The 19289-nt window shown below is 38.5% G+C and overlaps 1 protein-coding gene across 2 annotated transcripts in view; it reads right to left on the minus strand.

Annotated features, from left to right (window-relative positions):
* furinb (furin (paired basic amino acid cleaving enzyme) b) overlaps positions 1 to 19289 on the minus strand; it is a 182075-nt gene that overhangs the window by 150526 nt on the left and 12260 nt on the right. For both annotated transcript variants that reach the window (XM_012853286.3, XM_021311003.2), the window contains exon 2: positions 11789 to 12070. In XM_012853286.3, coding sequence (XP_012708740.2) covers positions 11789 to 11965 — 177 coding nt within the window. In that variant the 5' untranslated portion in view covers positions 11966 to 12070. The remainder of the gene's footprint in view (positions 1 to 11788; positions 12071 to 19289) is intronic.

Below are 19289 nucleotides of genomic sequence, written 5' to 3' on the forward strand. Positions count from 1 at the left end.
TTATCCGCAGGTTTTATTCTTATACCACATTAGAGTATCATCACACACAGATTTCCATTGAGTTTAGTGAAAGATAAAATTATGCTAAGTACCTTATTATTTTTTTCAAATATATATATAAATGATAATGCAACAATAATGCACAGCTTTACTCAGCAATGTTTAATGCCCCTCCAAACTGACTGTGTGGTCGAGATTGTTACAAACTGTATTATCAGGTCCATAAGAGCATAAATAAAACTGCATTTATATTAATGAACAAATTACTGATTGAAATAATTCTACTGTGGATCACTTCTGGTTCCTAGGAACCAGAAGTGATCCACAGTAGAATTCTCTCTCTCGGGACCTGAGATGGTCCCCACACATTGACACCACCCATAAGAAGGCCATAATAACTGTACTTCTTGTGGCAGCTCAAGAAGTACAACCTTCCTCAGGAGTTACTAATCATCTTCAACACTGCCATCATTTAGTCTGTCTTGCGCTCATCCATCTCTGTGGGGTTCAACTCATCCACAAAACCTGACAGGACCGAACGACAACGTACAATTACAACTGCAGAGAGGATCATCAAGACTGACCTCTCATCCATTAACAACCTGTACAGGTCCAGGGCAGCTAACATAGCTCTCGACCCCAAAAAACCCAGGTCACAGGTTATTCAGACTTTTACCCTCAAGTCGGCGATACAGAGCGATGATGGCTAAAACAAGCCGACACAGAGCCAGTTTGTATCCCCAGGCGATCTGATGAACACCTTACTGTCAGGGTAGCCAGCTACTCTGTTGTGAAAAAAAATCCTGTACTTACTGCCCCTGTACTTAACCTTTTCCTCAAACAATGCCTTTTCTGTGAGATTGCAGTTGCTGTTCTGCTTGCAGATACTTGTCTGCCTGTGCTTTTTTTTTTATAGAAAATATGAGTGTTGGAATCCAATGTCAAATTCCTTGTTTGTACCCTCAAACCTGGCATCTGATTCTGATTCTTGTACACTGTTTAGCAACACAGTAACACAATTTTATGCAATTTATAAGTAATAGAAGACTTTTTTGTGAAACATTTGTGTATTTATTAGGCCTAAGACTATAAACTGGATTTATTGCCAACTTAGCCTGTCTCACTATGCCTTTAAATGTTTGTTGGCGTATTTGAACACTTAATTAATATGGGTCTGTGTGAGGCAATTATGCAAATTTTTCAGATAACAATATCCTGTCTCCTCTTTAAAGTATGTCTGAATAATTATGTGGTACCGTTGTGTAAAATGTGTGCACAAGTTTAACAAGTTTCTTTGCTGAATTCTTACATAAGTGAATCAAAAAGTGGGTCAAGTGGTTGTCTTTTCAAGTCTTTTATTATACCAAGATAAGTAAATCTTTATTGGTGCAGACAGAGCATCTGCATAGTGTAGTATGAAATGAAGGTGAAGGAAATGGTGGAGGCATGTAGGAAGGGAATGCTGGGTGGTTATTTACCTAAGGCAGCACATCTCCCATTGCAACCTGCGGAAGATACGCAAAACCTTGATGGAATATGAAACAGCTCATTTTCATCTTCATCGCCATTAAAATGTTAAAATATGTAACATAAATCTGGTCCACGTTGCATACTCCTAATAATACATTCCAACTAATGTCCAAACTCACTGGTCCTTCTACAAATTACCTCAAACTAGCTTCATTCATATTTAAAAGCAGCTAAAGCTGGAACAATGCCTGTGAATGTCTCTGAGTACATGTGGATTCAAATCAGAGGTGCTTCCTTTTCTGAACTTTAGTGCTGTTTTTAATTTGTTCTTTTTTGCACATGAATAGACAGCTTATGTAGATGTAATGTGGATGCAGTAATAGTCAGTTTGCCACTGTAAGGGAAGGTTTTACAAATGTTCCTGGAGAGAATCAAGTAGGCTTTTACTGCAGTGGAGTATGACTGCCCAAAGAACAGAACCAATAATAAACAGTTCTCAAAATGCTCATTTGTGTTCTCCACAGAGGACACAATCTTGTTGGTGGTGTCCATGGAGCGGATCTAAAGATGCAGTCACGGAGAGGAGGGTGTCTGGTTTTGGAACATCGGGATCTCATCTTTGCTTTTTGTGGATGATGTGGTTCTATTGGCTTCTTCGGGCCATGACCTTCAGCTTTGTTGTGCCTCACAGCATTGGATGGATGACGCACAATTACACAATTCACTTAGGGCCCCTTTTCAGGACGGACCTGAAGGACGAGCATCGCAGTATAATTTTATTGGTAATGGTTTAACCATTGTTCTTTTTGTTCTTTTATTTGTACACAGTACACAGTTTTTTTTAATCATATTAATCTTGCTTACATTTTACTAGCCTTATAAAGGAGCTGTTGCTTAAAATATGTTTAACTTGAAGTTGAATTATTTCTGTTAATAAATTCTTATATTTTCAGAAGAAGTTGGCATGAATGTATTTATTTTGCTGTTTGAAAATGTTTGAAACTTCTTTCATCTATTGTCCTAATATTGTCAATTTGGACTGATATTCACAGGCCAATGCCTGACAGAGTAAGGGTTATTTCATTGAATATTAAAATACATAATGTAAATGCATTAAATTGCACAATATTTAATGGCATCCCTGAGTGGGCATTCATATACATAGCTTTCATTGCATGAGAATAATATAACCTGTGAAATTTCTGTAGATACCAATGGTAATAGTTAATTATTCCAAACAGATCTCTTGGCTAGTGATAACCAGGGTTCTCCCAGCACATTCCAGCGTAATGGACCGTTACGCTGAAAGTTGCCAAAGTTACGCTGAAATTAGACCGCTCATAGTGATCAGTATGAAATGGATCAGTATGACACAGATGATTGAGAGCAACACAGAAAAGTCAGTAAAGCTGTTGAATCTGCATCAGCGCAGCTATAAATCTCCCAAACAACATAAGCTAGCGCTAGCTGGTATTACCTTGACGTACAGCCCACTTCGAGCTGCACTGTGCAACGCTCTGCATCCACAGAAGCAGTGGAACGACACACCAGCATTCGCACCAGAGAATTGAGAAAGTGTGGATTGAGTATCTTATAACTCATGTCAGTGAGTCTGAATCCCAGAACGTGTGCGAGTCCCTGAGCTCTCGGGGGAATTCCTCACACAATCAGTCCCAGCAGGTTGACTCACTGCATGATATAGAATCAGAGAGCAGGAATGCAGTTTTCTGCGATAGACTGGCGACCTGTCCATGGTGTACCCCGCTTCTCACCCATTGACCGCTGGAGATAGGCACCAGCACCCCTTGTGACCCCACAAGGGATAGATGTTATGGATGATATGCAGTTTCTAACACAGCACTTAGAACAGATTAATTTTACCCAAAACTTAGACTCCATATTCTGACTTTACATAAAGTACTTCCACGGACACCATGAGAGGTCTTGGAAGTCAGACTGACAACAGTGAAGCCATGTGCCATCCTTCTGCAGTAGACACCCACAAAGAGTATCAGGCGCATAACTCTGCAGACGCAGGTGGTTCAAATTGGAGGAACGAGCAGTTATCCAACCGGACTCAACCAACACTCGATTCTTACTGTGTCGCCCCTAAAGCACCAGGAGAGTCCCTCAGGTGGTCCACACCAACTTGACCCACCACTACATACCACAGTTTACACTTTGAAAGACTGTCAATTAGATCAGGAACATTGTTCCTTGCATCATCAAAGGTTAGTTCAAACGTCTCCACTATTTCATGAACGTAACCAGCTTGACTTTTCAGATGGGCCAGGCGCACCTTGTGAGTACAGCCACCTTTTATTTATTTATTTCACCACTCAATATGCAAGTGTAGGTAGAAAAATAAAGTTCCAGAAGCTCCGACTGACACAACATGTAATAATGACTTTTTTTTGTCATATTTTGATTTGCTTTTTACTTAGTTGTTTAATCTCTGTGTTTGTAAGGTTTTTTTTTTTTAGTCTTGAATAAAAAACAAAAACAGCAGGCAGGATAAAAGATTTAATGAAAATGGGAAGAAAACAATGCAGCAAGAAAAAAACAAAACTAATTAGGGCATGGCCTGTCAATCAAATACTACAAACATGAATAATTTTCTTTGAATTAATAAGAATGAAAACTTCATATATTTGTACTGTTTATTTTAGCTAGTTGAGAGAGTAAAAAGAGAGCAAAATGTGAAAATGCTATGATTATAAAGCTGGCTTAATGTTAGATTTAATAAGAGTACTGCCTACTATCTACTCCAACTATTGAATCTTTTTTTTTAATCACTGATAGAAAACTTAAGATTCTGTTAACGCATTATATCATGTCCAGCTTTCTCATCCAAGCTTCATTTTACCTGCTGCCTAAAAGGTTATAAGAACTAAAATAATTCTAAGAATATTCAGGACTTTCTTTAAATATCTTGAACATCACGTTGGAAGAATTATAAGATGAATAACTCTAAAGCTTTCAATCTCTGTAATCATATTTTATGAAGACAAAATGAAAGAAGGAGGAAAAAAAAGAATGAATAAGCAGTTGAATTTGACAGAACAACCTGTATTACCATATCTGTGCTGAGGAGTGGGCTATCCAGTGTCACCATTTTTACATTACTCTCTTAGCACCATTATAATGTATTAGCACTTCAGCAAACTCCCTCTCTTGAAATTCATCGCTGCCTCCGGCAAAACTGCACAGGTTTTCTTCAGACCCGAATTCCCCATTTTCTCTTTAGAGTCATGTCTGATACAGAGAACACCGAATTCTGCAGATGCAAGCACTGCCAGTGAGTATACAGCAAAACACTGGACGGGTAACAATGCTTTGCATGAGCAGTAAGAGAGTTTGCAAGTTAAGGAATATGAATCTCTGCATAGGCATCCACTGGAGAGAAAACAGCAGCAGGGTCACATTGAAACAGAAAACACTGCTAGCTCCAAGACTGTTACCACATGAGATGATTCTGATTATAAGTCTAGACTAGTCTCTACAGCCTATATTACTTTCTTCAAATACAATTCATCTATTAAATTAAAATGCAACTAGTTGTAATTATATCTGATAAAAAAAACCACAATATTCATAATGAACAATGACACAACAGACACTTAACATGTGTAGTAGCATGAAGTCATTCTCCATTATTTTTTTTGCCAATTTATATGTAGACTCTATTAACTAAGTCCTATTTGACATGATTCAAAGAATACTGCTCTATTTTTATTCCCAATAGCTTGAGGATAGCACATAAAAATGGAATTTCATACAGTAAAACCTGCTTTTACCTGTTGTGGAAAGTGCAATAAAATGCCATATACATGGATTTACAAAACCCAGCTGTGATGTTATGCAGACGTACCAGTGCAAATATATTAGCAACGGTGAAGGCCACTGACACAGGCTACAGTATAGGTGCCTTATGAATTTAATGCAAAACAGTACAGAGTCTAACACTACAAAACAGACTTATGTAACATATTTTAGAAGGCTCTCTTTAGAAAGCTGATTATATCAGGATAAAAAAAATCTCTTCACTCAGACAAAAATCCCATCACATTTGTCCAGAGTTTTATTTAGTCCCTTATGTGCTTCCATCAGCACAAAACAGTTGTATATTGTGTCTGTCAAAGCCACCAGATGAATAGCTAAAAACTATTAGAAACAGTAAATTACACAAAATGTGTTATTTTTGCTATGTTTATAACATTCATTAAATCATATCCGTGGGTAATAAGCTGGTGCCTCAAAACTGTTGTGTGTTGAATGAAGTAGAAACTAATTGGCAGTGATCTTCGATAACCCTTAATTTCACTTAGCGATGACTGGTTTAGTGTGTGTTCAGAAATCTGATTGCACTGGGAAATTTTCCCTCTAAGAGTTGTCATAATATGCAATGAAACATTTGCTTTTTGCAAGCGAGATCCATCCATTGTCTATACTCGCTTATCCACGGAGGGATGCAGAATAGCTGGTGCCTATCTCTAGCTGTGAATGGATAAAAGAATTAGCACACCCCGATAAGGTTGCCAGTCCATTACAGGACACACAAGACAAAAAAAATATACGCACACTTAGTTTACAAAGGCAATTCAGAGTAACCAATCACACTAACAAGCCTTTTTGGACTAAGGGAGGAAGCCAGAGAACCCAGGGGGAATGCTTGATGTGTATGGGGAGAACATTCAAACTCCATGCAGAAAAAGTCCAGGCCAACTTTCTTGTTGCTTTTTTTATGCAAGTGGCCTTTTACTCAAATGTCCCAATTAAGGAAATTGAATCCTAGTCAAGGACTGCCAACCTTATTATATTGGGTTGCAGCTCTACCTGTACGCCATGCACCACCCTGTCTTTAATGTGTTTTATTAGAATTTTATGTGATAAACACAAATAGAACATACAGTATATTGCTTTAAAAAAAACTGTTTCCATTCATTCCTCTATATACTTTAAAAGTGTGACCAATTGCCCTAAGAATTTACTTAATTTTAAGAGTCCTCGTGTGCATAATTTAATCTCTGGACAAAGCTGTTCTATGAAGGCCACAGAGGTTTGTTTGAGAACATGAGTAAACAAACTCTTCATAAGAAGGACCAGGAAGACAGCAGACAGGTCAGATATGAAGTCTTATAGTAGTTTAAGTACTAGGTAGGTTACAAGAAAAACATCCCAAGCTTTGAACATCTAATAGAGCACTGTTGAGTTCATCATCTGAAAACAGAAAGAGAATGATACGATATGATATACGGTTTGATATGCAAACGTAACAAGACATGGCCAAAACTGGCAGGCCAGGCAAGGACATCAATACTCAGAGAAGCAAACGAGCATTGCACCTCTGGAGAAGGTGCAGAGATCCACAGCTCAGGTAGGAAAATCTGTTTACAGGACAACTTTTAGTCGCACACTAAACAAATCTGGCCTTTATGGAGGAAAAACAATATTCAGAAAGTCATTAGATGTTCTATTTAAGGTGTGACCAAGCAATGTAGTGGATCCTGCAAACATATGGAAGAAAGACCAAAGTTAATCTTTTTGACCTATATGCAAAGCACTGCATGTACACAAGGCAGAAAATGACCCCTGTACATCCCCCTAAACACACACTATCCCACTAATGAAACAACAGGGACAAGCACACTGGTAAAAGTTGATGAAAAAAATGGACAGACCTAAAATTTAAATGTGCAACAAAACCTTTGGAGGTTGCCAAAGACTTCCGGCTGGAGATGAGGTTGCTCTTTCAACAGGAAGACAACGTCACATCCAGAGCTACAAGCTGACCAATGCCTAGCCATGTGTTAAAATGACCTAATCAACAAACATATCTGAAACTCAAGGAGAATCTGTAGCAAGAGTTTTAAATTGCTGATCAAAGATCGATCCAATTTGACTAAGCTTTAGCTATTTTGTAACGAGGAATGTATCTGGTTGCCAAAAGCTGCAGAGAGACATACCCCAAAATGCTAGCATCTGTATTATCAGGCAAGGGCTGTTCTATACAAGTGCACGTAACATTTTTCAGATTTCTACTTTCTATTAGAAAAAAAAAACAACAACATTGAAATCTATGTAACTTTAGCATCTAACTACACAATCATGGACTGCTTTTTATTGTAATATCACACAAAACACACAGCAGTTTGTAGTTGTAATTTTAAAAATGTTCAAGGGGAATGAATGCAAAGCTTGGTAGCTATAAATAGAAAGAGACACGTAGATTAAGATGTAGAAGGTTAAAAAGACAGACAAAGGGATGGAAAGCTATAGAAAAGGTTTTGGTAGACATTTACTCCAGAGTGATTCAGTCTGTCAACGCCCACAGAGCTTACCCCTTCTCATGAAAACAATGATTCTGACTCAGCTCACCAACAGCACAGCATGACATTTTACTGTAAACTCTGGACCAGCTTACAACTCCTACGCAAAAAAAAAAAAAAAAAAAATGAAAAAAACATATTGATTACACTACAAAGAAATTGATATAATGATGTTTTGTGAAAACTTTTTAAATGCTGCCACCCACTAGGATGTCCCAGTGACATTTGAAACCTAATCCGCGGGATTCAACGCATCATACACTTGCACAGTGAGGAAAACCTAAAATCCATTTAAGGAAAATTAAGCTAAAACATAATGAGCGAATCTGCAGCTATATGGGGACACACCGATGGAGAAAAAAAAGGTGTTTCTAGGGCCTGCCGTGAACAAATAATCAGTAAAACAATGATCCCATAATCACATTAGTGATAAAAATCCCATTACCTCCTCATTATACATCAGCCTCTTTTCTTTCCTCAAGTGCCTTGCAGAACAAGCATCAAAGATGATGGGAAAATGAAGAAGCTATTTCCCCTTTAAGCTCCCAGCTCTACAAATCCTCACCTCACCCGTACCCTCATATAACCTTCCAATAACCAGAGCATAAGCACTGAACACAGCCTATAAATCATCACTGTTCATCCCAGCACACATTAAGGTTTAGATACTAAAATATTAATTATTTGGGTGCTCCTATATAACAATATTGACAATAAGAGCATGCAGAAATGATGCATTGAAGATAAAAAAAGCCCTCGACGGCTCTCCGGGATGGGATGAGAGAGTTGTTTGTGATTCAGAACCGGTAGGATTGTGTTAAACCACCGCTAATTAACCAAGAAGAAAAAATAAATCTAAATGTAATCTGGCGGATAATGGGCAAAAAAGAGGGTCTCTAGATGTCTGTGTGGGTTGGTGGAAAAAAAATTAACTGAATCATGCATTGTTTTTATAGGTAACGCAATCAAACACGACGAGCATGAAACAGGCAAGAATTGCACAGAGTTTTCTAGTATATAGATATTTTTTTCTCTGTATAATTGTCTGGAATATATTTTTGCAATCAGTGACCCGAATGTCAATCATGCCAGATTACCCAGCTCTATAAGATTGTGGCTTTAGTGTTTACTTGTCTCTTACTCTACAGTGCAAAACAACTGACCAATGATCAATTTCAAAGAAACTTGAGAATGTAACGGATAAGTTACTTTACTATGCAGGGTTTTTGTCAAATCCTAGGTAAATGGTTTAATATACTTGAGTGGACAAGAGAGAGTATTTACAACTGGCACACATCTCTTAATGTTCAGCATATCATCAGTCATTATGGCAACTGTTTGGAAGGGGAACGGGAGAATAAAACACCCGACTTTGCCGAGGAGGAAAAACTTCACACAATAAATAAGATAATCTGAACAAAAAATAATTTTGAAAGCCTCTCTGATGGAAAATCATCTTTATCTGTGGTAGAGAGAGGAGGGAAGGGAGCCTTCCCTTCCTTATTCTTAAGACGCAGAAGTCTGTTCACTGGTGTATGTAGCGCTTAGGCAGCTCCACACAGAAGCATGCAAATGAACTTAAGTCTCGAGAAGAGCAAAGAGGGAGGTGGAAACCAAACAGCAACTCGCTGTCAAGTATTGAACGCAGATATGAGAAAGTTTGGCTATGGGAGCATTTTGATATTCAAGTGACATTAATAACATACCACTGAGAGTACTCTTTCACCTTTTGTCGTCTGCGCCTCGCCTACAATTGCATTTTTTTTGTTTTGCAACAAAAGACTGTGTGACACACAGACTCTAATTAATTTGAAGTGCCTAACAATAACAGAAGGAGAGGTTAAAAGTGCTATCAAAATATTTAATTGCCTTAACCAACGTTAAATTAAAACCTTTCCTTGCAACCCTGAAGAACAGGATTAGTATTTGTGTCTTTTTCCTTGTAAACAATACAGTCTTCAAGAGAATCCTCCATTTTCCAGTTAAGCTTCAACATTTACAACAGGTTACATTTCAGCAATGCACAGGACAATGCAGCAGGATTCCCCGATGGCTTTTGACAGGAACAAACAGAAGGGCTCATGTCACAGCGGTTTTATTCTCTTTGTTTTGACTTTTAGAGCTTTTAATGGACAGGCTCCCCAATACTTCTCAGACCTTTTAATCCCTTACTCTTCTGGCCGCACTCTGAGGCCAAAACCTTCTGAAGGTGTGGAACGTCCTGCCCCTGTCTCTCCGTGTGGCCAACTCTGCTGAATCCTTTAAAAAGCAGCTGAAGACACTTTTATTTAGACAAGCCTTTACTTAAATGTACGTATTTTTGATGTTATCCTTGTAAGCTGTTCTTGTGATATTTCTATTTGGTATTTATTACTCTCTGTAAAGCACTTTATGAAAGGCGCTATGTAAATAAAGTTTACTTACTTAAAAAAGGCTCAGCTTTGATGTCCAGCAATATTGTAATAATTAAATCTCTCATTGTTTAACTTTGTGGCCTTATTGCAATTTACTTATATGCATCTCGATATATAAGAATATCAAAGTAATGTTTGGTATTTTATGTAATTAATTTTAAAACACAAAATATTATTATATAAGCATGCATTTATTACACATTTCAAGTATTTATCGAATCTTTTTTGCTATGGATTAAAGATGATGAAGACCCAAAAGTTTGTTTCTCAAAAGAAAAATGGTATCTCATCAGATCTCGGCAAAAAAAGCAGTTAGAAATGTCCATCTATTAAAAGTACATTCATGAAGTGTACAGTACATGCAATAAATATCTGATTGGTGCTATTTTTGCATGGATTCCTGTTATCAATGCGGCATGGGTTGGAGGCAGCCACCCTTTGGTTCTGCTGAGGTGTTGAACAACCCCAGATTGCTTTAATGGTGCCTTTCATACATCAATGTTTTTGGGTTTGGTGTCTCTCATCTTCTTCTTGACAAAATTTTATAGATTCTGTGGGGTATACGCCATGCGGCCCATCAATCAAGCACATCGACACTATAGGGCATGCTGTACTTATGGCAGTATGGGTAGCTGCCCTCTGAAAGATGAAATCAGCATGTCCATAAAGATTGCCAACACAGAAAACCTTGAAGTTCTTTAAAGTTCTATCAGAAACTTTGCACTTTGATGAAACATAGTGCACAGACACCAGAAGATGACATGCCTCCTCTCCAAATCATCATTTGACAGTAGAAACTTCACACTGAACCTTAAGCAGCATGGGTTCTGTGCCTCTCCAGACTCCAGGACCTTGATTTCAGAATGAAAAGCAACATTTTCTTTCATCTAAAAGGAGCACAACTGAGCACTAAACAAATGTCTAGTAATGTTGCTCCTTATCCCTGGTAAGATGCTTCTGATTTGGTTTCTGGTACAGAAGTTGCTGAACACAAGGAAGCCACCCGCTGTAGCCTACGTCCTGCATATGTCTGTTTCAGTTTACTCTTGAAGCACTGACTCCAGCTGCAGTCCAAGCCAAGCTCTTCAATGGGCCTTACTTCTGCACCTATTTTGACAACACTTCATTCTTCCACTCAACTTTCCATTGTGACGTTTGAATAAAGCACTCAACAGTCAGTGTGGAGGGTGTCAATGACAGTCTGCTGGAGAACTGATGAGTCAGCACTCTTCCCTTTAGACTCTGTTCGTCTCACCGTGACAATAACATAACAAATCTGCATTCAAGCTCCTGTTCATTCATTGTATGTATATTTAAATTTTCTGACGAAATTAATTTTGCCTTTTTAATACCTGTAAGCCAAAATCATGTAAATACTTTGAACATATCCCTCTTTGACAATCTCATAAAATACGTTTGACAGTTTGAACTGACTTAAGTAACTGCTTTCTAATTGATATGCACAATGTGCAAGTGGGTGTTACATATTTCAGATAAGTGCAAATTCTTTCATGCAGAGCATTCATTGTGCAACTATAATACCTAGTTAAAGTACTTTGTAGGAGTAGAACTTACATTGCCTTGGTTGATGAAACCGTGCTCCCTGGCGATGCGGTCAGCCTCCCCAGGACCACCATTGATCTGGACAGCCCAGGTGTTGGTGAAGATCTCGGCAGCATCAATCCACTTCAACTCGACTGTCAGCAGGACAAGACCTGTCCATACAATCGGCAGACCCACCCAGGCATCCATTAAAAGGAGAACTCTTCACGGGGGGGGGTCTGTGCGTGGGTCTGATGCTGCTTCCCAGGCAGAGTTGGGCTGCTCTACCTTACAGCAGCAAAGTAGAGCAGTGGCCTAGAGATGAGAGGACAGAGCAAGCTATAAACAAAAACATGGCCTTCCAAACTGGGTCATTCTTGGGCAGTAATAAAATCTTGCAGATAACATTGAGACCCAAACAAAAACTATATGGGCATCGCCCACACATCTGATCATTCAGACTATGAACCTTCCTGTCTGCACTATGGATGTGAGAAAGAAAGACTTTAAATATGCAAAACATTAATATTACATTAAAACAGACAAAAAAAAAATCTGCCAGAACCAAAAATTATTTCTCTATTTCACTTTATGTTCCAGAGAGATGAAATGATAATGTATGATAATCATATACAGTAAGCATCTTGCTGCGATGCAGCAGGAGCACCAGGCAAACTCATACCAGTAATGGCGAAAAGGAGACAAAGGACTTCCAAGGGAAAATACACTTAAATAATCACTCAGACACTGGTCTTCAGTTTTGAATATTCGGGACTGTAAAAATCAACCGGTTGTTTATTAGGCATGACACGATCATATTCAACATTTTCTAACTGAACAGTAAAATAAAATGTGCGATTAAAAAAAATGAACCATTATTTGAGCAGAAGTTCAAACAGAAAAGATAGTCAGTTTTGACTACTCTGCTGGTCTTTGATTTGCAGCTCTCTGAGTCAGATAAAAGGAGCCTTTACAAAGAAAGCCTTTGGGGTAAGTTACTTCATGTACAAAAAGAGGGTGTGGATATCTGCTAAACAAAACAGCTGAATCTTTTTTTTTTTTAAAAAGGAGACAGGATACAAATCACTCTTAATGCCATCATAAAGAATTGTTATGTCAGCAAATTGATCAGGTTTCTATTGTTTTATAACACATATACAATTAGACTTTTATCTACAAAGATGCATTATTTATCTTCTTCTCTGTCTACAGGTTGAAGAAGTCGTACAAAAAAACCCCCTGATAAATATTTCCTATAGACTGGCTAAAGTGATGTGACTACACATTTTTCAAAGTCATCAACTGATTGGCTGAGCAGGGCCTTGCAACCACATACTCACATGAGCAGGAGAGTGCTGAAAGCTTTTGTCCGCTCAACTCAGAACGAAGCCTGATCAACTTGGCAGATTTAGTTGAGATAAATGTTTTAGTTGGTTTTGTTGATTTTGTCTAACTTTTGTGCAAAATTCCTGCAAAGTTTCTTTCTGCTTTCACTCCATACCCCCCAAGTGCTTAACATTAGTTAATGACATTTAAGAGCATCTCATACCTTGATGCATGGATAGCTAGACAGATAGATGTGTCGTTCCTATTTTATAAACTGTTAATTTCTATGAGCTGATGAGGAAATAAAATGCTGGTCTTTCAGGTCTTGTGAGGCATAGAGTTAAACTTCCCCTGACTCTAAGGTTGGTTTGAGCTCATCAGTTGACTGTGCATACATAGGCATCTTTTTTCCTCTGGCAGAAGTGGTTAATTTAGCCGTTTTGTACATTTTGAGGTACCAAAGAAGGTATGCTATGTAATACTAACAGGAGGATTCACATCTTCAGGGAGAACACCCATTGCTTTTTGCAAAGCCAATACTGTCTTTAATCTAAAGTTTGCCAACAGCTATGAGATTTGCTATGGGATTGTTACAGAATCAAATATGACCATTCACAAGTTAGCACCATCTTGTCCAAGCTCAAATGGTTCTGCACAGAGAGCAGAAAAAAAGGTAAACAAATTTCTAACTCAGCAATTGAGCTAGTAACTACATTAAAATGTAGCTTTCCTTTGTCTTCCTCCATTACATGTGTTTGAAAATCAGAATTTCTTTAGAACGGCCTCCTCTTTGTTTTTTTTTTTGTTGTTTTGTTTTTTGCTGACCCTGTGTGATGTACAAAGATGCAGAGGAAAGATCAAGATAGGTGTGTTTTTATGTGCGTGAAATGAAGTAAACAGAAATCAATACGCTGAGTTGTGCTTTTTTTTCTCTTTCTTTGCCCAATGTGCACCAAAGGACTTGCCAAAACCCCGAAATATTTCTCCATTTCACTTTATGTTTCAGAGATATTAAATGGTAATATATGATAATAATATACAGTAAGCATCTTGCTGCGTTGCAGCAAGCGCTCTGAGTAAGCTCATGCCGCTAATGGCAAAAAGAAGACCAAGGACTTCCAGTGGAAGTGCACCACTGTAACTATGCTGAAAATAAATTATTAGCACTAGCTGATCTTTTTAGATGCCATTACAGATAGTACTAGTAGTAGAAAACACATCTTATACAGCAACTAAGACACCTTTTATGAACCCTTGTGAAAATGTGGAAAAAAAAAAGTGTTCAAATTAATTCTTCGTTTAACTCAGGAGCATTTTCTAATACTGTACTGTGTTGAACTTTTCCATTACAAGCTTTGGAGACATCTTTTCCCTTCCCTTACCGTTGTTCTCATGGTAAAAGTTAGCTGAATAATACTGGGTCCTTTACCTTACCTTGTTTATCACAGTTTTATACTTTTTTTATTATTATTATTATTATTGCCTAAACTGTAGATAGGAATAAGCAGGTGATTAGCTATTGTCTGACTTATAAAGCCCAACAGACATCTGCCTTAATTAAATGTTGTGTTGTCTACTCTTTTTCATTTTAGATGAGAGACTAAGATCATATTATTACCCCTGATAAACAGAATGTATAAGATAACCGATCTACAAATGTAAAAGATAAAAGTATAAACAAAAAAAAATGCTTTACTTACATTTATTTTGTATCACCAATGATTGTGCCATTGGAGAGTAAAAAAAAAAAAAGATGTGTTAAATGTAAGATTATCTCACGCACTAAATCAGTGAAATGAAATTAAAGTTAGGGTTTTTCTAAATCTTTCTGTCAACTGCAAAAAAAAACAAATCAAACATGTGTTTACTTAAGGGCTGTTTACAGATATGATTTTCTTTTTTACAAGAAATACATTACTTGAATTAACATTTAGTCCAGTCCACTATCTATCCATCCATCCATCCATTCATCTCGACCTATCTAAGACTGGGTTGTGTGGCTAACAGGTCCAAGAGCAACCTAGACTTCCCTGGCTCTAACAACACTCTCCAGCTCATTCTTGGGGATCATGAGTATTCCCAGGCTTAAATCATATATAGTCCCTCCACTGGAGGGTCTATATATGCTTTATTCCTGGAGGGCCTCCAGGCAGTTGGAAAACCTCAAAGAGAGGTGGCCAGGAGGTATCCTGATCAGATGCCTGAACCACCGCAACTGACTCCTTTTGATGTGGAGAAGCAGCAGCTCAACCCTATTTTTGAGGCCCATTTTGGCTGTTGTTATCCATGGTCTCATTAAGCCCAGTAAATGATCCAGTAAATTAAAAGTTTTTCTTAATGGCTCAGCTGTCCCTTCGCCATCAGAGGACAGGACAATGCTAGCATTCTTGCAGACAAGGAAACAACGACACTTTATCCATCTGCCACTCCATCCTACTACCACTCATGAGCAACATACATAGATATTCAAACGCCTCACTTTGAGTAAGAGATTGACCCTGACCTGCAGGAAGCAGTCCACCCTTTTATGGTTGAGATCAATGGCCTCAGACATAGAGCATTGACTATAAACTGGTCCAGTGAGTACTGAAAGTCAATGCTTGAAGGCATCAACAGAACCCCATCATCTGCAAAAAGCAAAGAGGAGACTGCCATTTCCAAACCATAGTCCCACAAGACCATCCACAAATTACCTTAAGGGACATGGTCATAGGCCTTTTTTAAATCAACGAAACTCATGTGCACCAGACAATCAAACTCTGATGAACCACTCAGCAAATATGAAAGGACTTTTTTTTCTGGTTGACTGTTTCCATGACACTGCTCTTCCTGAATCTGAGGCTTCAACAATCTGTTGGAGCCTAATTTTCCAATATCTGAGAATAAACATTCGCAAGAAGAAATGGGATTCCTCAATTGCTAGAACAGACTCTGGCCCACCTTACCTAAATATTGGACCTCCAATCCACATTTGTTTTTCTAGTACCGTATACAACACTGAAGAGGTGTGTCAGAAAGTCCAGACAGAAAGTCCAGAGCCTTCAGCATCTCAGAACAGCTTCTTGCTGAAAAGATTGTAACTATTTAGGAGCTCTGTAGTGTGGTCATTTACTTCCTCACTCACACTCTGCCTCATCCACGGTTGCTTTTGGGAAATCCCTCATACCGTTGCTACATGCATGCTCGTTATGAGGGATTGCTGCAAAGCATCGACAAGGCAGACGACTGTCCACTGTGACTCTATGGTGTTTCATGAGGAGTGAGTGCTGATTATCAAGACTTGATGCAATTTCTGGGTTTCCTTAGATAGGAAAGGTTTTGACCAATCTGTCTGTTGATTTGATTGAATTTGACTTTGTAAAGTGCCTTGAGATGACGTGTGTTGTGAAATGGCGCTATATAAATGAAATTGAACTGAATTGAAAATATTGTATATATAGTGCATAACTAATTTCATTTTCAGAACTTTTTTAAGCCAACAAGGCTATAAATTATTAGTCTTGTTAGTACAGTTTTCTATTTCAATAGAGTTATTTTACATTAAACCAAGACTAATACATTCTCAGAGGTTATTGTTATTACTTTACCTGAAAATATTAAATTGTACAAACTATGATTTTAGATATCCTAAATACTGTATAAAATTAATGAAACTGGATCTCTTTAAGGGTCATACTGTCAGAATCTCAACCCATGCTTAACTGGGGTGTTAAGAGTTAGGAATATATCCTTTAGCCTTTTGGATTCTGGGATGGTGTCTCTTTGAATGAGCTTGCTTTTCAAATAAACTATAACATCAGGTCATCAAAACAGCTTTGGTAGCTGGTAAGAGTCAAAGTGACATGTGAAAGTCAGCCTCGCTTTATTTTGTTGTCCGTGGTAAATGCTATAGCTGATCAGTGCATGCAGGAACGTTTTTAACAATGAATCCACCCTCTTCTCCTGTTTTCCAAGACAATTATATCAGTTTCCGGAGAGTTTCACGCATCCGCAGTGTTCAAAGAAGAGTAAGTCACCGAATGCATCTGTGGCTTCACAGATACATTTAGAAAGGGGTGTGCTTTAAGTGCATCAGGAGAGGTGCTGGAAACATAACTAGAGGCTGTCACTCTTCCCGTGGAGCAATTCTTCTGAGCTCATTAGATGGTGTGCTGGCGCCACACAAACAGGGGTCTGCTGACACCGAATGGAGGGAGACAGTTCATAGACGGAGAGGAAAAGAGAGGGATCTCTCCCCTTATACTGCATTGTGGAAAATAACGAGCATATTAAAACACATCAGTCAAAATGCAATCTCTCAAAACACTGTCATGAGAGGAGGTAACAGGAGGCTGCTTACTCTTACAATATACATCAAAGACCTAAAAATGAGATGAAACTACAACCTTCAAGCCACAGGAGAACTAAGTCTTTCTAAACTGAACTCTACTGGAAACAGTAAATCAGCTGCACAACCTCTGTCAGGAACAGTGCCATGCAGGAGTCAATTTGCCTGTAAAAATGTAGGAGTAGAGTAAGTGACCTGCAGTATGCTAAATAACTGGAGAGCTTTAAATTAATAATTCAGCACCCAGTGTTTTAAACTGCTGACAGACTTGTGAGTGGGACTAGCACCACAGTGATAAAGTGTACAATTTGATTATAGGAATAGAAGCAACAACTACTAATTGTGATCAAAACACATAAACTTCTAATGTGCATTATTTGCCGCTCCCTAGGTTTTTCAGCCAAGGGTTGAGGAACACTGCGGAGCTGCTGAATAGCAACAGAGAGAGAGGAGGAACGGCTCAGGCATGAACTGCACACTGTTCAGCAATTAGTGTTTCAGTAACCTCATTAAGCCCGAAGCCACATTCCCCACAGAGTAAAGATATGGAGATTCAAGATCTGAAGCTATAGGATACATTTCTATTCATTCAAAGATTTTGACTGACCATGAACCAAAACATTTTAGGATTTTATTCATAGGCTACTTCGAAGTAATCACACCAAATTTAGGGGTCCAACTTAAAACGTATACATTCTGACTCACTAGACACAAAACGATGTATTCTGATGAAAGACAGCTAATGAAAACCAACCATTCAGTTCTCAGCAATTCACAGTGTTACATAAAACCAGTTCAAGGAGAATGTTTAATACAGAAACAAGTTATCATATGGCCTATACAATTACAGGGAAGGCTGCTGATGTGACATTTGCCCAGCAGACACCCTCCAGAGGAGGCATAAAGCACAAAAGGTCATTGCAAAGAAGCTGGTTGCACAAAAGGAAGATGAGGGACACCAGACTCAGCAATGTAGACTAGCTGAACAACACTATGAAAGCAACCTGCATTTCCTTTAACACCTCAGAAGAGCAACATGCTGATCACTTGCAATTATATTCTATAGGGCGTCAAATTGCTAAATTTAGATGCATGCATCGCGGCCATCCTGTGGTTGCACAAGCACAGCAGTAACGCTTGAATAGTTTACTTGTATGAGTCAAATAGTGAACACATCTGTCCTGAATATCACCTTAACTGACAATAATATGGTAAAAACAAAACACAGCTGCTGTGTTTGTATCTGCTGGAGTGACTAGCCATATGGTAATAGTAATCATATGAAGGGAGATTTTTTTTTTTTGTCCATTGATTTTCCAAAACCCCGAAGGATACAGAGAAATGTCAGTGTTGGAAGACTTTACTGTGGAATCTGACCAAAGACACCCAAATGTGGTCTCTACATTTCCTTGGTCATAAGGAGCCAACACTTGAACGTCCAGACCGGAAACCAGTGACTACAGTGTCTGTGCATGTAGGCTGCATTTATTTGGCTTGTTTGCGGTGGCTTTAAAACATCATAAAATCCATGAGGGATATTTCTATGAGCTTCAGTGTTGCATTTAGTGTGCTTACTATAAGCGACATTGGGCTTGTTTTTTTATGAAGTTGCTTGCAACTATTGTGGTTGTGGTTTCCGGGGTTGTTTTTGAACGTGAACTTGCTTCTTTGGGCTTCACAGTTTTCCAACACTGTGAAGCCCACGGTGCCCCGTGCAGCAAGAGAGAGGGGCGCAAATCACCCCCCCCCCCCAGTGTGTTTAACTACTAGCTAAATGCATGCATTTGTGATGATTAGAAGCGCCGTGTGGTGGTTTACTTGCTCGTCTTCCGCTTCTTTTCATGGATCAAGTCAATGTTTCTATCACAGTGATCTTGTTTG

This window comes from Fundulus heteroclitus, chromosome 2 (genome assembly GCF_011125445.2).
Source record: "Fundulus heteroclitus isolate FHET01 chromosome 2, MU-UCD_Fhet_4.1, whole genome shotgun sequence".
Lineage (NCBI taxonomy): Eukaryota > Metazoa > Chordata > Actinopteri > Cyprinodontiformes > Fundulidae > Fundulus > Fundulus heteroclitus.